At 35.5% G+C, this 20,945-nt stretch overlaps 1 protein-coding gene across 6 annotated transcripts; it reads left to right on the top strand.

Moving 5' to 3' along the window:
* Positions 1-1,411: 1,411 nt before the first annotated feature.
* Positions 1,412-16,554, top strand: LOC118033658 (protein unc-13 homolog). 6 transcript variants are annotated; one of them, XM_035038727.2, is made up of 26 exons: positions 1,412-1,754; positions 1,835-1,899; positions 2,123-2,396; positions 2,582-2,648; positions 2,832-2,982; positions 3,727-3,894; positions 4,831-4,926; positions 5,035-5,244; positions 5,344-5,445; positions 5,919-6,146; positions 7,341-7,412; positions 8,234-8,320; positions 8,472-8,657; positions 8,741-8,899; positions 9,436-9,528; positions 10,329-10,400; positions 10,759-10,876; positions 11,123-11,295; positions 12,595-12,679; positions 12,948-13,079; positions 13,787-13,893; positions 14,053-14,130; positions 14,203-14,298; positions 14,660-14,755; positions 14,832-15,015; positions 16,104-16,554. In XM_035038727.2, exons 1-26 carry the CDS (start codon positions 1,574-1,576, stop codon positions 16,271-16,273), a joined length of 3,450 nt encoding a protein of 1,149 aa, XP_034894618.1. In that variant the 5' UTR covers positions 1,412-1,573; the 3' UTR covers positions 16,274-16,554. The 6 variants fall into 6 exon arrangements, with proteins under 6 accessions (XP_034894618.1, XP_034894616.1, XP_034894617.1 ...); XM_035038725.2 differs by having other exon boundaries at positions 2,117-2,396; XM_035038726.2 differs by having other exon boundaries at positions 1,832-1,899.
* The last annotated feature ends 4,391 nt before the right edge of the window (positions 16,555-20,945 follow it).

The following is a 20,945-nucleotide window of genomic DNA, read 5'->3' as shown; positions in this document are numbered from 1 at the left end:
ATTATAAAAAATGGGTCCTACCATTTTTTTGATTTTTTTTCTTAAAATCAATTGTGGTACAAACTTTAGTTTTCTTATTTTTTAGTCCTTGGTACAAGAGAGGAGAGTTAAAGTCCTAGATTTTAACAGTAAAGAGAAAAAATATCGTTGATATCGATTTTGAACATCAAAATGGTTTATCTTGATGTCAACATTTGAGGCCACAAATGAGTTTATCAAGGTATTTTAAGATGTTTTCTCGGCGAGTTTTAGATAAAAACATTGGTTGAAGAATGAGTTTCTTTGACAAAGAAAGCCCTTTTGATTTTCTAGCCACCATGATGGTCGAAATATAAGAGGAACAAGCAATGTGTTGTCCACCCTTTAAAAAATAAAATTTAAGTTAGCCCAAACACGTCGGGCCACCCAAGCCAAGCCCATGTGTCTAGTTATTTTTTTGGGTTCATTGATTTTTTTTGGTCATTTTAGGTTTTTTTCATTTTAATTTCATTATTTAATTTAGATTTTTTTATTGAATTTTTTTGTTGTTTTTTTTAATAATTTTTTATGATGTTTTTATAGAATATCATTTAATTTACTGCATGAATTGCTTTTTTTTAATTTCTTAATTTGATGTATTTTTAACCCTTAAAAAAATAGATCATCATATTAATTATTTTTTTTTATCTGACTTAAAAAAATCTCTTTTTGTTATTGGACTTTTAAAAAATTAAGTTTTATTTTTTTATTTCAATCCTACACATCTTCCTTATTGTTTTAAGAAAAGAATTGGTGTAAGAAACTCTCATGCACCTAGTTAATATATAATTAAATAAAAAATAATTTTAAAAATTAAAAATTATTAAAGCAAGTGGGATCCATTACCCAATTTACTAGTTTGACAAGTTAAATATAAATATCTCATGTTTTTTTTTAATCATTTTTTGAATTGAATTTATTTGTTTTTAATCTTTTTTTTTTTTTTTTTTTTGCATTTGCTATAAAAAAACATTTGAGATAAGTTTATATATTAATTGTTTTCTAAAAACAATATATTCAACCCACTGGCTAGTTAAATCTGAATTTGGATAGGATAAAGCATTAATTTGCTACTTTTAACTAAAAGATATATGATTGTAGTCGTTAGATGAATCAGGCTTATCATCCATTACAAATTTATAGGAGCCTCATCAAAAAATGATATTGATATTGAGATGCAGCCCATTTTGAACGTGGGCTCACGTAGAGCGGAGTACAGGCAATCGTTTTCAGCTGATACGGGCTTAAACCGCAAGAGATGGATTAAGTTTTAAAATTAAAAACTGAGAGAAGCAGAAAAGCATCTCTGTGAAAGCCTGAAAGGTGCAAATATCTTTTTACCGTCGTCTTTTCGCGCGCCCCGAAATATACCTTTCCTCTTTATAAATAAATAAATAAATAAATCACTAATACACGCGCGCACACAATCCCCCCTCTCGTTTCTACAGCTCCCACTCTTGTTCCTCAGCTAGCCTAGCAATAACGCTAATACTCATAACCTAACCCAAACTCTCTAAAGTTTTAGACTATTCGTACTTAGTTGTATGGGCATAAAATGGAGCAGCAAGCTACGCTGTTACATCACTACCGTCGCGATCGCCGAAAGCTGTTAGAGTTTCTGTTATCGTCAGGGTTGATCAAAGAGCTCCGTGCTCCATCTGCTCCTACTAATTCACTCTCCAATCTCGATTTTGATTCTCTTAGCGCCGATTATATCATCCACTGCTTAAAATCAGGTATTGTTATTCTTTACTTTCTATTTGGTTGCCGAGAAAGCCGAGGCTTAATTAAAAATGAACTGTGTTGTTCTTAGCAGGTGGAGTCCTTGATGTTACTGAAGCGACTAACAAGTACTCGGATGAATCTGCTTATCCTGTCACGGTAATTAAAGAGATTAAGCTCCTGAGTTCATTTAATGCCGATTTTTTCTTTGATGTTATTTACTGTTCAAAAAATAAAATGTTGTGATACGTGGCACGGAGATGATAGAATTATAAATGCTAGCTGTTTTGCTAATCGAAGAGTTAAAGTTTTGGATCCTTCCTTCTTTGTCATGATTAATTTCTGGAAACTACAATAACAACTCGTTTCTTTTTAGCTGCAGATACATTCTCAAACGAGGAGCTCCTATTTTGTTGTTTCCGAACCAGAGTCAGCTGGTTCTCCCCCTAGGCGTGCGCCTCCTCCTCTGTATGCTAAACAAGCGGCTGATACATCATGTTTATCAAGTCAAATGGATCGTGTACATGTTGAGAAGGCCACTACGTCTGGGGATGACAGCGGTCCTGGATATGAACCGGCGACAAATGCACCTACCAGGCCCTTAGAGGATTCTGAATTTCCAATTCCTTCACTTGGATTACCTAGCCTAAAGACAGGTATTGGTTGGATAGTTTAGGTTTTACATTTGTCAATTGTAGGTGGAAATCTTGACGAGAAAAAAAAATGCTTGCAGTTAGGTTTTAGTTTCATCAACTCATTCCCTGTTTCAAAGATTTCACATGAAAAATGTACTTTCGTAGTGTTTTGAGTACACTGATACATAATCTCAGGTTTTTTGAAGGATTGTCTGATGACGACTTGCGGGAATCAGCCTACGAACTTTTGCTTGCATCTATATTTTTTTCTGGGTATTCTCTCTCTCTGCATGATTGTGTTTGCCTGTGCTTGTGCATGTCTTGATAACGTTTGTACCTTGCTTTTTACATTCTTGCACACATTAGCATCTCCAATGCTTGATATATTGTGGACTTTAACGCCTCTCTTTCTCCCAGTTTCTTTCTCATGTCATATTTGCGTTCTTCCTGTAATAGGGTCGAAGCAAATTCAGTTGAGGATAGAAGGAAGGAAAAGACTTCTAAATTTTTGTCAGGGTTGAAGAGTAAAAGGGATAAAATGCAATCACAATCTCAGTCTGTTGGAAGAAAGTCAGAACTAATGGACATTGTCCGTGTTCAGATGCAGGCAAGTTGTAGGATTGTGTTATATATGTAATTCCTTAATAATATGTTGTATGGAAATTTTTTCGTGATACAAATAGTCTTCTCCAACTCAAAGCTACTTGGTGAATTCAAGAGAAAGAGTTTGTTAGATCTGGTATTATAACACCATCATTTCTCAACAAACATTCATAATATAGTTAATCTGTGACCATGTACGTGTATCAACACGGTAAATATATTTTCGAATTTTAACTGTAAAAATTATCTGACAATGAAATGTCTCCCAAGATGTTGGATAAAGATAGGTCATAGATCTCAACTTAATTTGTCACATTAGAGCATCAATATACATGGTGAGGACATTAGATCGGTATTACTTTGGTTTTAGGAAGCTAAGTTTCACATGCTGAGTTCTAATTACTATCTTTTAGCCTATGCAATCTCTAAATTCAGGTGCAAGGTATTAAATCGAAAACCACCCTTTAGAAGTTATTCTCACTCACGATTCCCCCACACCTTAAAAGAAGAAAAAAAAAGAGAGAGAAAGAGGAAGGAGGGATTAAGAAAGCAATAAATGTTCCTTTAATCTAGTATCATTGCTTGTCAGGATTGATGGTTTTGAAGTGGCTAATTATGATATCACAGTCTTGTTTTTAATCAGCTAAGGATTACCAGCCTGATAGTGTTTGTTGCTTGCATACTTGTGCTTGCTCTCAATGTTTAATTGCCGGTTAAATCTCTGGAGTAATTAGTGCTTCTTTACTAGATTTCAGAAGCAATGGATTCATGCACTAGGCGGAATTTGATGCAGTTGGCAGCAAGGAAAATGAGTGGACAAATTGATCTTACCCATATCGCTCTTGGGCTTTTGAATGGAACTTTCAAGTCTGATTTTCTTAATGAAAGATCATATATGCAATGGAAGAGTAGGCAGGTAAAGATCAACTTTAGGTATCAATTTTATTATGTATTCCTTCCCTGTAGAAATTTTGCTTGAAGTTCAAAGAACTTCACTGTCCTAGTTTGTGAATCAAATGGGCATTTGCCATTGTTTAGATGTACACCATGAAAACAACAGATTACACATCAGCAGGCTGGCCTTGAGTGTGAGGCAAGTTTTGCATAATGTGGATGCACTAATGGAGTTGTGTCCTTGATTACACAGAACGTGTCTGATTGGCTTCGACTTCCTGTAAACTTTAAGGGAGGGCACTTTTATTGTGGTGTGGCCATGCTTTGGTTGGAGCCAATCTGCACTTTTGGTACCATGTTGACTAGCCATTTTGAACTTGGACTTAGCTTTGACCGTCCAAGCTTGGTCCTAGACTGCAGGAAAATTATTTAATGGAACAGAAATTCTGATTCCCATGTGTTTCAGCTTCTCTGATCCAGACTGTGTTTTGTCATGGTGACCTCCTGGTGTAGTATGGGTGTGTGTTAAGGACAGATAGGATCTGTGTGTTTCTCTGTCAAAAATTGCGGTCAGTGAATTTGTTATACTGAATTTATGGGGAATGTTCAAACCCTTTATACAAGCAAGTGCACGGAATATGTACACCAATGTTCTGGTGTTTTTTGTAGTTTCTAACCATATTCTGAACTTATTATTGGGCTTGTTGTTTAGTTGGACCCAAAAAATTCTGGTGTTCTTTAAGCTTTGAAATTACTGGTGTTTTTTACATGGAATGTTCAAACCCTTTATACAAGCAAGTGCACAAAATATGGCACTGGACTCTATGTTATGGTGTTTTTTGTAGATTCTATCAATATTGTGAACTTATTATTGGGCTCGGTGTTTAGTTGGACCCAAAAAAATCCAGTGTTCTTTAATCTTTGAAATTACTGTGGTGTTTGCTTTATTTTTTTGTAGGCAAACATTTTAGAAGAACTTCTATGTTCTGCTACTGGTACAACAAATGAACATCTAACCATCAGAAGCTATGTTGATAAAATCAGAGATGAGAAGGTATGGTGGTTTTTTGACATTTGAATCACAGAAATTCTGACTACTGAACAAATTTGTTGCTTTGAATTTTTCTGATTTTTCATTGACATGGTTTTCTGGATACTGTAGGAATGGGATACCATGATGTCTGCTTCTGAACGTGTTGCAGTTGTAGCATCTATTAGACAGGTGGCTGTTAAACTATCATCCTTGCCTGCACAATTTGGTATTCAAGGTGAAACCTTCTATTGGACTGCCATCTATCACGTGAACATTAGACTTTATCAGAAATTACTGTTTGGGTTATTTGATGTTCTTGATGAAGATCAGCTCATAGAGGTAGTTTCTTTATTGCCTGATTTTAGTAAAACAGCTTTTGTGATTTCATTTTGTCTTATTTTGTCCAATGCTAACTTTTTCTGCTCTTTATTTTATCAGGAAGCTGATGAAATGCTGCTGCTTATAAAATTAACCTGGTCTACTTTAGGCATTACTGAAACAATGCATGATGCATTATATGGGTGGGTCCTTTTTCAACAGGTATATTGCACACTGAAAGTATAATATAAAGTTTATTAATTTTAATCATGCGGCTGTATTCTTCAAGTTTTATGTGAAAGAACACTATTTTCTGGTCTTATGGTCTTGGGTAATTAAATGTGAAAACACTGCATCAGAACTATTTTTACTTGATGTATAAAACATTTGATACGTGATATTTCTAGTGGACCTTTCTCTTTGGTTTTGTGTCACATCAGCTGCTTCTCTTTATGTGTAATCAATCTGAGTCTTCAATTGTTCCACAGCATTCACCCCTTACTGAATTTCATATTCAGTATAGTAACATATTCTGCTTTTATTTTCCCTCAGTAGTAATTACTATTACATAGGTTCTTATCCAATCTTTCACTATGAAGTTTCCTTAACTGTAGCTTGCTGTGATGGTAAAACCATGCTTTATTTTAGACATAATTTCCCTTGGGATTCATTGTAATACAAATTTCATATTGAAGTTTGTTAGAACAGGTGGGAGTGTGCTATTAGAAAATGCAGTTCTTCACTTGCAGAAGGTCATATCTACTGAAGAAGATGACAGGAAGGAGCAGTATATGAATAGCCTAGTATGTACAAAGCAATGCAATGGCAGTCACTTGAAGTTGCATCTGTTGCGGTCTATTTTCGTCTCAATAAGCATGTGGTGTGACTATAAACTGCAAGATTATCATTCACATTTCAGCCAGGTTAGTTGCAGTAACTTTGCTGTATCATTTTGGCCATTGGATTTCTGGTCTTGAATCTATTTTTTTTTCTGGCTCTGCCAATATTTACACTGTCACAGTTCCAAAGCTCGTAAGTATTCCCCCCAAATTTGAATTGAAACATATACTTTTTTAAGTGCTTTAGTGCTGCCCAAATTGTTATGTTAAAAATTGGTCCCTTCCCATTTTTGCCACTTGAAATTTTTAATTCAGTCTCACATAACATTATGCCTTAATTGTTTTTTCTTGAAATAATGGCAGCACTCAACAGATATATCAATTTTTCCCACCTTAAATTCATCAACTCTCACTGAACTCAAATTTTCAAAATCCTGTCTATTGTGATCACATAATGTCAAAAGTATCATCATAAAATATGTCGAACTTTTTCCAACTTGTACAAGTCCAAAAATCATATTCTATGAATTAGAAAAATTATCAAGAGATTTTAATAGAAGTATTACATGAATGAATATCATCATCTATGATAGAAGCACTACCACGGGACTTTGGTGCTCAATCATGAATGATTAAGGCCTTTAAGGATTTCAGAAGTTCATATAGACTTTTGTCATCTTGATAGCGCATGGCTATAAGTTAGGTGTAATGAGATGATTTGCAATGAGACATGGAAGAAAAGATATCTAGATCTTTATTCATTTCTTCCGCTGATGTGATTAGCATGCAACATGCATGCGCTTTTGCAAGGCTGGTATATTTCTTTGGAAGGGCTCCATCTTCTCTCTGGGGTGTGGGCTGGGGGGGGGGGTGGATATAAGTATGAATATGCTGAAGTGTCTAGATTTGGCTGGGAAGGCTAGAAAAGTCAAAATCACAGAATGTGTAAATAATTTTTTGCTGATTACAATGGAATTAAATTGTAAGAGTTAAAAAGTGGTTTCAAAGAAATTTGGATTGGTTGCTTGATGGAACAGTTGCAGTTAAGTCCTTTATTATTTTTGTGCTAGATATGATCTGCGAAGGAATAAAGTGCAATTGAGCCTTTCTGTTTTATTTTTTTAATAATTTTTTTGGACTAATGTGATCACTTGGTCTCATATTCACCTCTGTTAACCTTCATAAAGTTGTTGATCCATGGGAACTTCCTGCTATAACTTGTGAATCTGCCCCCAATGCTGGATTTTCTTGCTGAAGGAGATTGTTGTTTTATTTCAGAAACCTTATAACTTTCGAATGATAATATCCTTGGTGTCAGCAGTAGGGGTTCTTGCTTCTGGTGATCTGAAGGTGAGAAATTACTACAGTGGGAACTATATGGATGGGCAATTGGTTATTGAATGATTTAACTTTATTGCCTTAGATGTTATTAAGACCTTCTAAATTTGATGTTTTCTATGTTGCATCCACATTAGTAATTCTACCTTATTACATTTGCAATTGTAACAAGAGAAGCATGGTGATGTTTGAGTATTCTTACTTAGCATTCCCTTTCTGACCGCTTTTCTCCTGTTACAATTGCACGTGTACCACACTTTTGTTGTTAACTGATTCAAGTAGTTGGTTCTCTATAAATTGTTGGAAACCTTTTCTTGTATCCCCAAAGTATTCAAGTGATCATTTAAAATTCTTTCTGAATTACCAAGATTTTTTTACTGACCTTTGACTTTTTTCCTACTTTCTGTGTTTACTGGATTTTTACCTCGAGAGCTCTCAGGGATGGTGTCTTTCCATAATTTCAGAGTAGCCCCTAATCTTATTGGACCCATGACCCATCCCGAGTTGATATTTGGCTGGACTAAGAAACTGCTTCTTGTGACTTTGCCAGTTTGTAATATTGGCTCAAAGATTAAGTATTTGCCAATCTATCTGCTAACCCTTGAAATAGATGTAAATGGGTTCTCTTTTCCTTCCCGACCCTTACTAATTGTTCTTGAAGAAAATGTTTGTGAATGAAAAAAGAACAGAAATTTTTTGTTGCCATCATCAGATTCTTGTGGGATGTTACATTCTATGGAAAATCATGGTTGAATCTAGTTTTTCTGATATTATAGAGAGGACAGTTGGGCTAACCTTGACTATACTCATATGAAAAGCTTTAACGTCTACAGTTGATGAAATTAAACGCTTCGGATGCTAAAGCTTCTAGAAAACTTAAATCCTATGTCAAAAAGTCCACTGAAGCTGCATTCAGGAAGGTGAGTCATGTTTATGATTTCATTTATTATACCTGCTTTCATTCCAAACTCATTTGGGTAGACAATACTACCTGAAGTTATATATCAATCTTAAATTTTTTTAGTTATTACTTCATAGATTTGGACAAAGTTACCGTGTTAATGTTGCCAGGTAGCAAGTAAGGTGAATTTTGAGTCTAAAATAGAAAGGATACATCCCCTGGCTCAGCTTGCTAAAGAACTGAAGTTGATTGCTGAGACAGAGTTCAATGTGTTTCACCCAGTGTTACGTAGCTGGTGTCCTGAGTCTGTGACTATATCAGTTGTGCTAATGCACCAATTTTATGGGGAAAGACTGGTTCGTTTTTGTTATAGATTTTGAAGTCATTTCAATATAGTTGCAGCTGGTATACCTTTTCAAATTCTGTTTTCATTATGCAGAAACCTTTCCTGAAGGGAGTGTCATCTGTTTCTGGAGATGCTAGATCAGTGCTTCCAGCTGCTTATATGTTGGATCAGTACCTGACTAAGCTATACACTTCTGCTTTGGAAGCCAATAAGTTGCCGAATTCTTTCAATCAAGATTTCAAACACTATCAGGTTACTATATGTTTAACTTCTAACTTTTAGTGACTCTATATTGCATTTCTTAATTACAGTGATTTTGCACTGTGGATAAGCCTCATGCACAAGGTATAGTTATTTGTATATCTCCAACCTATTTGTGTAATGCATTGGAGGAAGATATTTGATGTGGTACATGTCCTGTTTAGGAAATGATGAAGGCATCAGAAGATGTTGATGCTGAAATCATGTCCCATCATTCATCCAAACTGGACCTCATTTGGTTCACTGTGGATCAATGATGGCGTGACATGGATTGCATGGTTCAGAAATTTGCTAATATAGAGCAGAATCTTTTTTTTTTTTTCTAAACTTTGTATCGTCTATGGAACTGACAGTGTTGGTCCCCAAATGATTGTCCAACATGAATGCGTTTCGGAGCTAAAATTGAAAGTAGTTGATAGCATGTTCTTAGCATGGTTTGCATTGTTACAGAACTTTTTTATGTTTTACTTTGTGCATTTTAGTCTAATTCGATACCATGTCACATTTTTATTGTCCTTTCATTTCAGATTGGAGAAATTTCGAAACCATTCATTCTTGATTGGGTGATTTCTCAGCATTCTCATATCTTGGAATGGACTGGACGTGCTTTTGATATTGAGGTTAGTTTGATACTGCTTTACAAAGATGTTATATGAAAATGGGAGTGTAATTTGGCTGATGTATCCATTTTGTCTTCATCAATTTAAAACTAGGAGGAAGAAGAGGAGGTAGGAAGAGAACATTAAGGAGCAAATAATGTGTGATTCTGCCTGTTATTTTATGCACAACATCTTACTGAATGAATTGAAATAATTGCAATGGTGGTTGGTAGAGATACAAAACAACATGCAATGCGTTGCTTGATAGAATTTGATAAGATCTGCATGGGATAACTGTGAGGAGTGTATTTGTGACATTCAGTGAATAACTCGAACATGGATTTGAAAACTGGATTCGATTGAAGATTTTCCATGTTTGACATTCCATAGAGAGTTGTTCCCCTGAAAATCCGTACTGATTTTCAGAGAAAAGAATGAGAAGGAAAACATGAGGCTCAACTAGACTGGTGTTAAAAGTATGGGAAGAACGTTTTTGTTGGGGTCTCTGTGATTTTAAATTAGAGTCTTAAGTACATTTATCCTTTTATTATTTTCTTTGTTCAGTACATGTTTGGGTTCTGATTTGAGAATTGGTGATTGATTGACATACTGCCACTGCTGATAGTGAGTTCAGGAAAGACAGAAAATCTATTTCATTTTTAACTAGTTTTAACAATGAAAACTTATTCCATGGAATGATTTTAGCATCCCATGTCAATGTTACGTATGTGAATTCTCTTTTTCAGGGACATTTTGAATTGGTATGTAAATAAATGGTCAAGGAGAATTATTGAACCATGTTTTTTGATGGGCTTATGCAGGATTGGGAGCCTTTATCATATCATCAGAGACATGCAGCATCAATAGTTGAAGTTTTTAGGATTATAGAGGAGGTATGCGTGCTTTTGAGACAGTTTGATTGTAAACAGTTTTGTGGTTGCAAAAAGCTATCCAGCATTGTTTCTTCCATATAGCATCTTATATAAGTTAAATGGAGGGTGCTCTATGAGGAAGTTGCAGTTTGCTGGCATGGCTACCCTTGCACTGAGTTTCTTGTAATATTCTAGGGGTCGTTCCTTCCTATTTATTGAAGCTAACAGCCTGCCAGAAAGGACCTTGATACACTTCTTGCCCTTGTACAACAGCATCCATTCTTGTTCTTGTTACTTTTCTTATTCGTTTATTAAATTTGTATATGTCCAGTAGAGGTTGGAGTCTTGTTTTTCTTCATGCATCTAATTTAACGTGCAGACTGTGGATCAATTATTTGGCTTCAATCTTCCTATGGATATTACACATTTACAAGCCCTGCTATCTGTGATTTTTCACAGCTTGGATGCCTATTTGATGAAAATGCTCAATCAGTTAGGTATTATAATCACTTTATTTACTTTTGGCAAAAAATGTGTTATTCTATTGGGGGGTGTGAGGAGGTATTTTTGGATCTACAGTGTCTATTCCAGGATGAAGCGCATATATATATTTTTTTGAATGGGTTCTTTGGCTGGTATTTTCTCACTAATTAACGAAGTCATTACTGATTGCTATTAATGTGAATCGAACCTGGAATCCCGGTTTAAGCCAAGGCATTGATCATAATATCTCTAACGTGCAGTTGAGAAAAACCATCTCTATCCATCAACTCCTCCTATAACTCGCTATACAGAGACTGTTATTCCTATGATAAAGAGAAGTTTGGTGGTTGGTACACTTTTGGATGCGAATGTTGCTCGTAAGTTGAATGAATTGACTATACCAAAACTCTGCATCAGGTTGAACACTCTTCAAGTAAGCATCCTTTTCAATTTATTATGGTCAAACATACTCTTTTTTTATTGCTTTGCATGCCTAGTTGAAGTGGTACATATAACAATTTCTTCTCTTTTTTCTTTTGACATAGAAACAAAAGACACATTTTGGAGGTTGAGAATAGATATTCAAGAAACTGATGTTTTAAAACCTTATGGTATACATGCATGATATGAAACTTTAGAACAAGTTTGGAACCCCCAATAAGAATCAACTGTAATGAATACTTCCTAGCATTTTATTTTGAGATTGTTGGAACAAGGAATCTAACCTCACATTCACATGGCAACACTAATGTGAAGCTTGTGAGTGATTTACATGTGGTGTTGTATGCATTTTCTTGTGCAATAATTATGAAAAATTTCAGTGTTTTTTTGTCCAATAATTTTGTACCATCTTTCAGTTTGTTCTGTTATCCATCCACTCTCTTTAGTTTAATAAATATGCTTTCATATTTACTGTCTTACATAGTTATGTTATAAATTTTCATAATGCTCATTTTATTCCTGTTTTCAAACACATGCTGGCAATTGTAGCATATAATTAAAGAACACCTCTTGAATTACTGCTCTAATATTAGGATTATTAATTGGGCTAGGCTTGCTTGGGGTCAACGAAGATTAAGCCTGGGGTGTTTTAACGTATTCTTTTTCATTCAGGCTATAGAATCAACTTGCCATTAATTATTTTAAGCTGCATTTGGTTATTTAAGGCTAGGTTTGATTGGATCAAGAGACTGAAAATGACCATCTCAATTATATTTTTCTCGTTTGACTTAAAGCAGTCCAGATTCCTCCATAGATAGTTCGTGTCCCAGGGGGACTATAAGTTCCAAAACTGAAAACAGTATCACGATAAGGAATTGTTTTTTTTTCCTGACTCTTACTATGGTTAATAAATGAGGGGCATTTTTTGTACACTCAACACTAAAATAAAATTTACATGCAACATATCTATTGGGCTTATATCACTGGGGCCTGAATCTCTTAGCCTGACCATGATTGAGATTGGGTTAAGAAATTTCAACTCAGGCCGGACAATTCATGCTTGCCCGATTGCTTTGCTTGGGCCTATAGACACATTTTTTTAGATGTTCTAGTCACTGTGATATACAAATTTGTCTTTATATAAGAGACGTGTTATCTGTTTTTCTTGTCCATAATCTGTTACCTATTTTTTTATGTTGAAACATGAACATCTCTACTCATGTTGTCTAGAAACGCTTGTTTCATTGGTTAATAAACTGACTTCTTTGCACTATTTTGTTTCATCATGCAGTATATTCAGAAACAAGTTGCCATTCTAGAAGATGGAATTAGAAAATCATGGGGACTCATTAGACCATCTCTTGACCAAAGACAAAGTAAGTTAAGTTTCATAGTAATAGTAGTATGGTAGTGGTGAGTATAGCAGCAACAGCTGTAACTACAGTGGTACTAGCTGGAATAATAACCATAGCAGTGGTAACTATAGCAGCAGAGCAGCAGCGGTAGCTGTAGGATCTACAGTAATTAAAATGGGTGTGATGGTGGTGATTATAGCTTTAACCTTGAAGAAACCATAGATAGGAGTAGGAGATGCATGCATGTGTATAAATTGTGCTCTCTTATGGATAACTTTTTTTAATGCAGCGAAAGAAGAGGTCCTGGAAGAGAGGAGTTTGCTAACAAGCAGTGAAGCAGTTGATGCGCTGTTCGCCACCACATGTCACATAATCAGGGACACCACAACAGATGCTATCAGAAAATTTTGTGACTTTACTGGTGAGCTAGGATCTTTTAGGAACTTGTCACGTCTATTTTTGGATTAGAGATTTTCTGCCACCAGCTGCTATATGACTGCCAGAGTGCAAGCAAGCAAGGTGATAGCTAGAATGATTGTATTTGTTTGAAATATATTAACACAGCATGCTAATTCTAACTGTGATGCCATGTCTGACTTTTGTTATTTTTACCTTGCTCATTTTTACACAAGCCAAAAAGCATTTTGAACGTGTATGGGTAAACTGCATGTGCATGCTAAAATTAATAGTAGGTCAGGATGAGGCTGTACTCATCCTTCCAAGGTCAGGCCATCATGTACTCCCAACTTCCTATTATCTATATATGATTTGAGACCATATATGTAACCGGGGAAACTGGCAGGCTGAAAATCCAATGACTGGACAAAGTATGCAATGGAACTTTATCTGCATGTTCAAAAGCTTCAGTCGAAGCTTTCTGAGTAATGTTGTGTTGCTGATTTTATTGTTAAATGGAAGGCAATATTTGTCCATGTATGATATTAGATGCTAGGGTAACATTATTCGACTCATCTTCTCTATTATTATCTGCCTCATTTTTGTGCTGTGACAAGGGATCTCTGGACCTTTATCTTTTATCTTGTTGCATCTATTTCCTTCTATTTACTTGGCATTTCAAGTTGTATGAGAAGTAGCCTTAATTTCTAAATGTCCCTTGGCAACCTCTAGGAGCAAGAGTTGTGTTTTGGGATCTGAGAGATCAATTCCTCTTTCATTTATATCGTGGTGATGTTGGAAGTTCTCGCTTGGACAGTTTTCTTCCTCATGTTGATACTGTAAGATATTGATGCACATTCTCTCTTTCCCACATATTGATTGCATGAGTCGTGTCCATGTGTGTGCACGTACCTTCTGCTAGTATTTTATGAAACTTTATCATAGAGCTTTGTTTCTCAGTGAAAGTCATTCTCTCAACTGAAGTGACTCTGATGTAGGTTCTTGATAATATATGTGGTTTGATTGATGATACTCTCAGAGACCTTGTGGTTTTAAGCATCTGTCGTGCATCTTTGGTAAGCTCCTATCTTAAGTGTAACTCGTTGATTTACCTTTCTTAGTAGCTTAAATGCGTGTGCATTTTTCAGGAGGGTTATGTGTGGGTATTGCTGGATGGAGGTCCTTCTCGTGCATTTTCTGATTCAGATATCACAATGATGGAAGATGACCTTAATGTATTGAAGGTCTCTCTCTCTCTCTCCATTTTCTGACATGTTTGTACATTATGAATTTTATCTGTGGCAGAACTGTGGGTGTTTAAAAAATCACTTCCTTTTTACTTGATACTTCCAAAGCAACAAACAAAAAATTGAAGTTAGAGAAAGTAGCTTATCACCAATTTTATTTTTTTTGAAAATTGTTGATTCACATATTGATAGTTGGGGGAAGATTTCCCAAATAATTAAACATTTGATGCAACTATGATAGTGAATTCATTTTGGCCTGCTTGATATTATGACCTTTGCGTTGCCCTGGTGCTTGAAATATAGCCCCTAGCTATTTCTACCTGGGCTGCTTGCTGATATATCAATCACTACTCTCTAGGAATTCTTTGTTGCTGAAGGAGAAGGCCTTCCTCGTTCCTTAGTTGAGCAAGAAGCGAAATTTGCCCAGCAAATACTTGGCTTATTTTCCCTCAAGGTTTGAAGCTCTTAAGTGGTTGATATTCCATAACCAAATGTTGGAAGTGGAAGTTTCACAATTTCTCTTTTGGCAGACTGAAACTGTTATTCGCATGCTGATGAATGCAAGTGAACACATATCAATGAGAGTGGATTCTCATAAACATGGTCACATGGGCCTGGAAGATGCCCATACTTTAGTACGAGTGCTATGCCACAAGAAAGACAGAGAAGCCTCTAAATTCTTAAAACAGCAATATGAACTTCCCATGTCTTCAGGTATATTTCCTTTCAATATGACTGCAGTATGATATTTGGTATTTCCTTAAGGTTTCTTTGGAAACAGCCGCAAAATGAGAAGAGAGAAGAGGGAGAAACACCAGTGATAGGGAGAGAAGAGCTGAGAAAGTGTAGTTTCATTCAAAGCCGATTCAAAACATAAAATATGCTGCTTCATAAATGGCACCAAAGAAATGAGTAGAAATAACAAAAATAAATAAATGGCCAATACCCATCCATTTCCTTTTGAATATAAAAATATCTAAAGTCCTTGACAGGTTCTCATCAGGTTATGTCATGTCTTCCTGTGTTAGCCACCCTAACTTTTCTAACCTTAATCTCAAGGATAATAAAAAAACAGTTGAAACAAACATGCACTTGCATGCTTGTATATACACTCGTATACAGAGGCAATCTTGATGGCCCCTGCTTTTGGCGATATTATGTCTTGTCTGCTTCCTGAAGGCTGAATGAGTTTTGCTTCCTACTACTTGCCCTCTGATAGGTTTCAGAGAAAATTCAGCCTGTAGATAAGCAGTACCGTCTTCCCACAAAATAAATTATAATGGTGTTAGGTTTCCCTGTCAACTCTGGAACTTTGTTATGTTCATTCCTTGTAACTAGGGAAATCATACAGCTCACTGCAGTTGGTGCATCTGCTTCTAACATGGGATGTTATTTCATGATAGTTCATAGTTGGATGGAATTTTCTTTTCTTGGCTATTTAATGGTGGGCAGCAAGAATGAAATATGTGTTACCCTTCACTTGCTGGTACTGAGAAAAGTAGCTTTCTAAATGTCGTTAACCAGAACAACTCATCAATTTTTCTCATTGCTTTCCATTACCTTTCTCTGTATTTGATGGGGGGAATTGGAGTTAAGGTCTGTGTTGCCCATTTGGCTGTTTCTCAGCATTATGATCATGCTAGGACAAATTCATTACCTTGTAACTCATGGCATTCCGCTAGAAATTTTAATTAAGCGCAAATCATAATAAGCTGAGAGCATGGTTTATTTTATGTAACTCATGTAGTATTGCCGTTACATGCGATTAAGGTGTTTTAGAAATTTGGTTTGTGTTTTGGCAGAGTATGATGACACGTCATCAAGGGATTCAAATTTTGGATCACCTCTTATACCGGATCTTCTTAAGCGAAGTACCTCATTTCATTGGCCGAAAAATGGCCAAAGCAGTTTCAAATCGATAAGGAAGAAACTTCAAGCAGCAACATCTGAAATCAGGGATGTGGCCCGGTAACAGTGCTGCCTCTTGGTATTTTGTTATCTTTATTTCTGGTGTCTACTTCCAACAGAACTAGTTGGAGTTTATTTTGTAAGTCATTGGAAAACTCTGTCTGCACCATATATATTTGTGTGTAAATCAACTATGATCCTGGTGTCATACAACCAGCTACTTCCTAGGCAAGACGGATATGTTTTAGTTATAGAAACGACTTGCTGCTGTCCCCATAGTTATGGGAATTTGTTTCTGTATTGCTCATTTTGGAGTACAGCTCTTCAGGGTCTTTGTATTTTTTTTCTTCTGAGCCTGTTCGAGCCGGTAATGGTTCGTACAGCTAGAGCTGGCAGTTTATGAGTCAACGCTCGTCTCTGTAACTTTAAACGAAGTCACTTCTAGGTAGAAGGGCCTTCGTGGAAATGTCAATGTCAATGTCCGCAACTGCTGATTAGTCTCTCTCTATCACAATGAAAGCATTAGCTACAATGGGAACAGTTGGATTTGTCTATCTGTTTACGCAAATCATACTCCCTAGTTAAGCCTGTCACAATCGGAGCACGGGAAAGCACATTGGAACCCAATGACTTATATCCATAGTTTTTAAAACTGGCCGTCCTGGTGAATATACTTGAATAAACTAGATTTAAGGCTTGGTCTGGATTGAACTGAACGAAACATTGAGGTGCAATTATTGTAAAAAGGGTAGGCCAGCTGGTTGATTGATAATTGATTGGCAAGCGCTTCCTGAGTGGGTGATGACTCAGATATCATAGCGAACGGTCCCACCAGCTTCCAGCTTCCATTTTCGTGTGCGAAAGATGAAGTGATTCAAGCTGATCCAGTGTGTATTAAAAAGCTGTCATCGTGGTGGTGGTGGAAAAATATTTTTAAAAAAAAATTCAAATATTTTTTTTTGTTTTTGCTTAAAGTTAATATATTTTTGATATTTTTAAATTATTTTGATGTATTTAATTCAAAAATAATTTTTAAAAAATAAAAAAATATTATTGAACATATTTTTTTAAGTGAAAAATACTTTAAAAAACAACAGTAATTATGGAGCACAAGTATTTTATAAGAGATCTCTTGGTTAGAAATTTAAATATCATTATCTGTCTTGACTTTTTCTAATCGTTGGTTTTTTAGCATTTACAGATTAATGGTGCAGGTGTTAGAATAGGGCATCGCGGCGCCGCATTGGCACCGATTCCATGACTTTCTTACACTGGTTTGTTTTTTTTTAAGTATTTTTATTTTTAAAATTTATTTTTAACAGATGTATATCACCAAAAACGCTGTGAAAGAAGGAAATTGAAATGGACGGTAGTGTAAAAATGAATCAGCAAGACTAGAAAACCAAGTCAACTGGACAAATTCCAGGAAAAATCACTCGTTTATAACAACAATCACACAAAATGAAAGATGCAAAAAAAAACACTGATTGTCCATTTGCCTATTCTGATCCTCACAAAAAAAGGTTAAGTTCTTGTCCGTATTTGGACATGGGATTCGAAAAGTAAAAGCTAATCCAATTCACAACGATACAAACAAACAAGCAAAAACCCAAACTCTACGAAGAGTGGGATGGGTTTTATGGAAGAGAGAACAACTTCCTAGAGCGTAGCTCCCGACTTTTAAACCACTGTTTGTTTGTTGGTTTTGCTGTTCTTTTTCTTCATCGAAAGGCTTAAAGAATCTTGAGCTACAAAATATATAGGACAACTCCCTCTCCTCACATAGCTGAAAAAACCGGATCGAAATACTTGACTTCAATTTACTTCATTGAAGAGGTTACCGAACTACGCTTCGTGTATCTCTCTTGAACGAGAAAAACGCACCCAACTATCATATAATCAAGGAACACCTAACTTTCATTGACAAATGCTGGTGTGCGAAAACATTGTCACCGGTATGCCGATCACGGTTTTGCACTCGTCGGAAGCTCTTGAATCTGGAAGAACGGCAACCTGTTGAAAACTTGTTAACCTTATAGCAAGATTGACAACTCCAGGAGTCCTTGTACCATCTCTAGCCAGTATCCGGTAACTCAGGTACTTTACTGAACCCTCAGGCAGAAACCCAATATCAGTAACTGGAACCTGGCACCAACCCAGTTGGACTTGGCCCGTGATGAGCCTTTTTGTGTAGAGATGGACATAAATACAAGAATACCGATTCTGAAAGAAGGCAGTGTCTAAAGGGACATGAAACTTATCACCCCATGTAGGATTTACTCCTCCTTGATCATCGACTCTTGTTCTGTACATTTGACACTTCTCATTACTGTTGTGTGGGTTTGGTGGGTGTGCGGTGATGGTGATGAAGGGTCTTAGACGGTGAGAGAAAGGGCCTGATGATGTTTTCTTGAGTCCTTGGGCTGACATGACTGTGATCTCCATCGTGTTTTGGTGTTAAGAGAGAAATGCGATATGGAAAGGGAACATACATGAGTCTGTGTGTTGAGAGTGTGATGCGACTAATAAAAAGGGAGAGTTCTCGGGAGCTTCAAGTGCTTCTTACAGTGCAGTTTCGTTGTGGACTAAATGGTGATAGAAATTTAAACGGGGGGTACTTCTTTGTAAGTACAGAGAGGAATTAAAAGAAAAACGCAAGTTCTCGCGGCTGTCGAGTCAACGGGGGATTATAGCTAAGAAAAGAGAAGGCTCTTTCTTGCTCGAATAAATTAAAAAAAAAATAATAATATTCAATGTTAGTTATTTGAAACAGTGAAATAACAAATTTATTTTAAAGATAATTTTTTTTTAACTAGTTATAGAGTATAATACAGTTTTTTAAAATAATATATTTTAATATTTTGATTCACCTAAATTTTTATAAAATTGCAGCTCGATACACAGTTTAATATATATATGGCAAAACTAAAAAAAAAAAAGAGTCTGATAACTACGCGGAAATAATTGAGGGGTACATGTAGAGAAATCAATTAATTTATAAAAAAGAATATGAGCGTTACTTTTTTTTGGGGATGATCCCAAAGGGATACAATAAGTAATACTTCTTGATAAATTATAATACGCACTCGAGGAGTCAAGGTCATTATGGAGATAATGTTTCTTTTCCTAAAATTGAAACATATCCTCTTCCCTTACCCGCAAGTAATTCGTTTGGGACGGCAAGGCATTGCTGGATCAGCCTCGTCAGGGCTTGGAATTTTGTCGTCCCTTGTCTATAAAAGAATTGTTTTATTTTATTTTATTTTACTTTCTGTACTCTTTTTTTTTTTTTGGAGGGGTTGCGGTGGAAAAGCAATGAGCCTACGCTGCGTTCCTTCCCAATTGAATGTTTACAAAAAATGTCAGTGTCGAGCCTCTCTTTTCCTCTTCCTCTCAATAAATTATAGTCCTTTCCTTTTCGGCTTCTCTGTCCGTGACTATATCCCGTCGATTAGAGGTTGTAGTGCATGGTTTTTCCACTATATCCCGTCGATTTCCAGCACATCATTCGGCGCCTGTTGGAGACCTTTTGTCTTCTTCCTAACTTCGGAGGTTGCTCCATTGCCGACTTCATCATTAAACTTAATTCCCTTTTGTTAATCACGGAGGGGCAGCCCAATTATTTTTATATGCATCCTTCCTCGTAAATTATTTTACGAAACCTAAAACTATGAATTAAATCATTAATGTTTTTTACTCCATTTTATAATAGATTTATTAGTAATTACTTTATTCCGCAATTGAGAATCTATTATTAAATAACATGAAAATATTTATATTTAAATAATAATGACTTTGCTATTAAACATGAAAAGATTCACATGATTTGATAAATTTAATTGATTGTAACTAGTTAGTTTACTTAAAAAGATTCACGTGTTGGTTTTTTCTTAAAAAGGAAAGAAAAAAAAACAATTTTTTTTTGTTTTTAAAGATAATTTTTCATCATAAATTTAGACTATCAATCTTGATCCATATTCATCCATTATATATAGCATGCTGCATGGTAATGGTAATGGTAATGGAGTGTAAAATGAATTTTGATGAATTAATGTATATTTTACTATAAATTTCATATGAAAATTTTATAATTATTATGTAACTCAACTGAATTTCGTTATTATAAAAATCTAAAGAGAACAATTATAATACAAATTTTTTTTATTTTAAAAATATTTTTAAATTAATTTTACTTTATATATGAGTTAGTACATTTTTTAATACATGTTTATATAATATGATATTTATTAATAATTTATCCATTTATTTATAAAACTGGCTCCGCCACACTCGCAAGGCGGTAGAATTTGCAAGAGGACCACAGGCAGGAAATAATAAAATATTGAATGGCAGGGATCTCGTATTTTTTTGGTTAAATACGGCTTGCCTCTGGGGCAAGCTGCCTACATCAGCTTTGTAATTTGAATCCATTGGCACTGCCCCAGTCTGCTTACCTAACTTTTCCGACCACAGCCCAAACAGAGTTCCTGCGCACCTTCACTGTTCATATAAGCAGTGAAGGTCCATAATGAACTCCAGTTTTCTTGGAGTTTGTATTGGTTCGATTTATGATCTTAGATGTAATAATTTCTCCTTTTTCCAAACTCTCTTTTTTATTTTCTCTATGATTTATAATGTCGAAAATGTTTTCCTGTAGCCATATTCAAATTCAATGTTCTTCCAGGTCAAGTGTTCTGGACAGCTGGAGCACGATTTAGGCAACCTTCTACAATTCC

This window comes from Populus alba, chromosome 1 (genome assembly GCF_005239225.2).
Source record: "Populus alba chromosome 1, ASM523922v2, whole genome shotgun sequence".
Lineage (NCBI taxonomy): Eukaryota > Viridiplantae > Streptophyta > Magnoliopsida > Malpighiales > Salicaceae > Populus > Populus alba.
The sequence above is the reverse complement of the archived record's forward strand: the minus strand, read 5'-3'. Positions and strand labels throughout refer to the sequence as shown.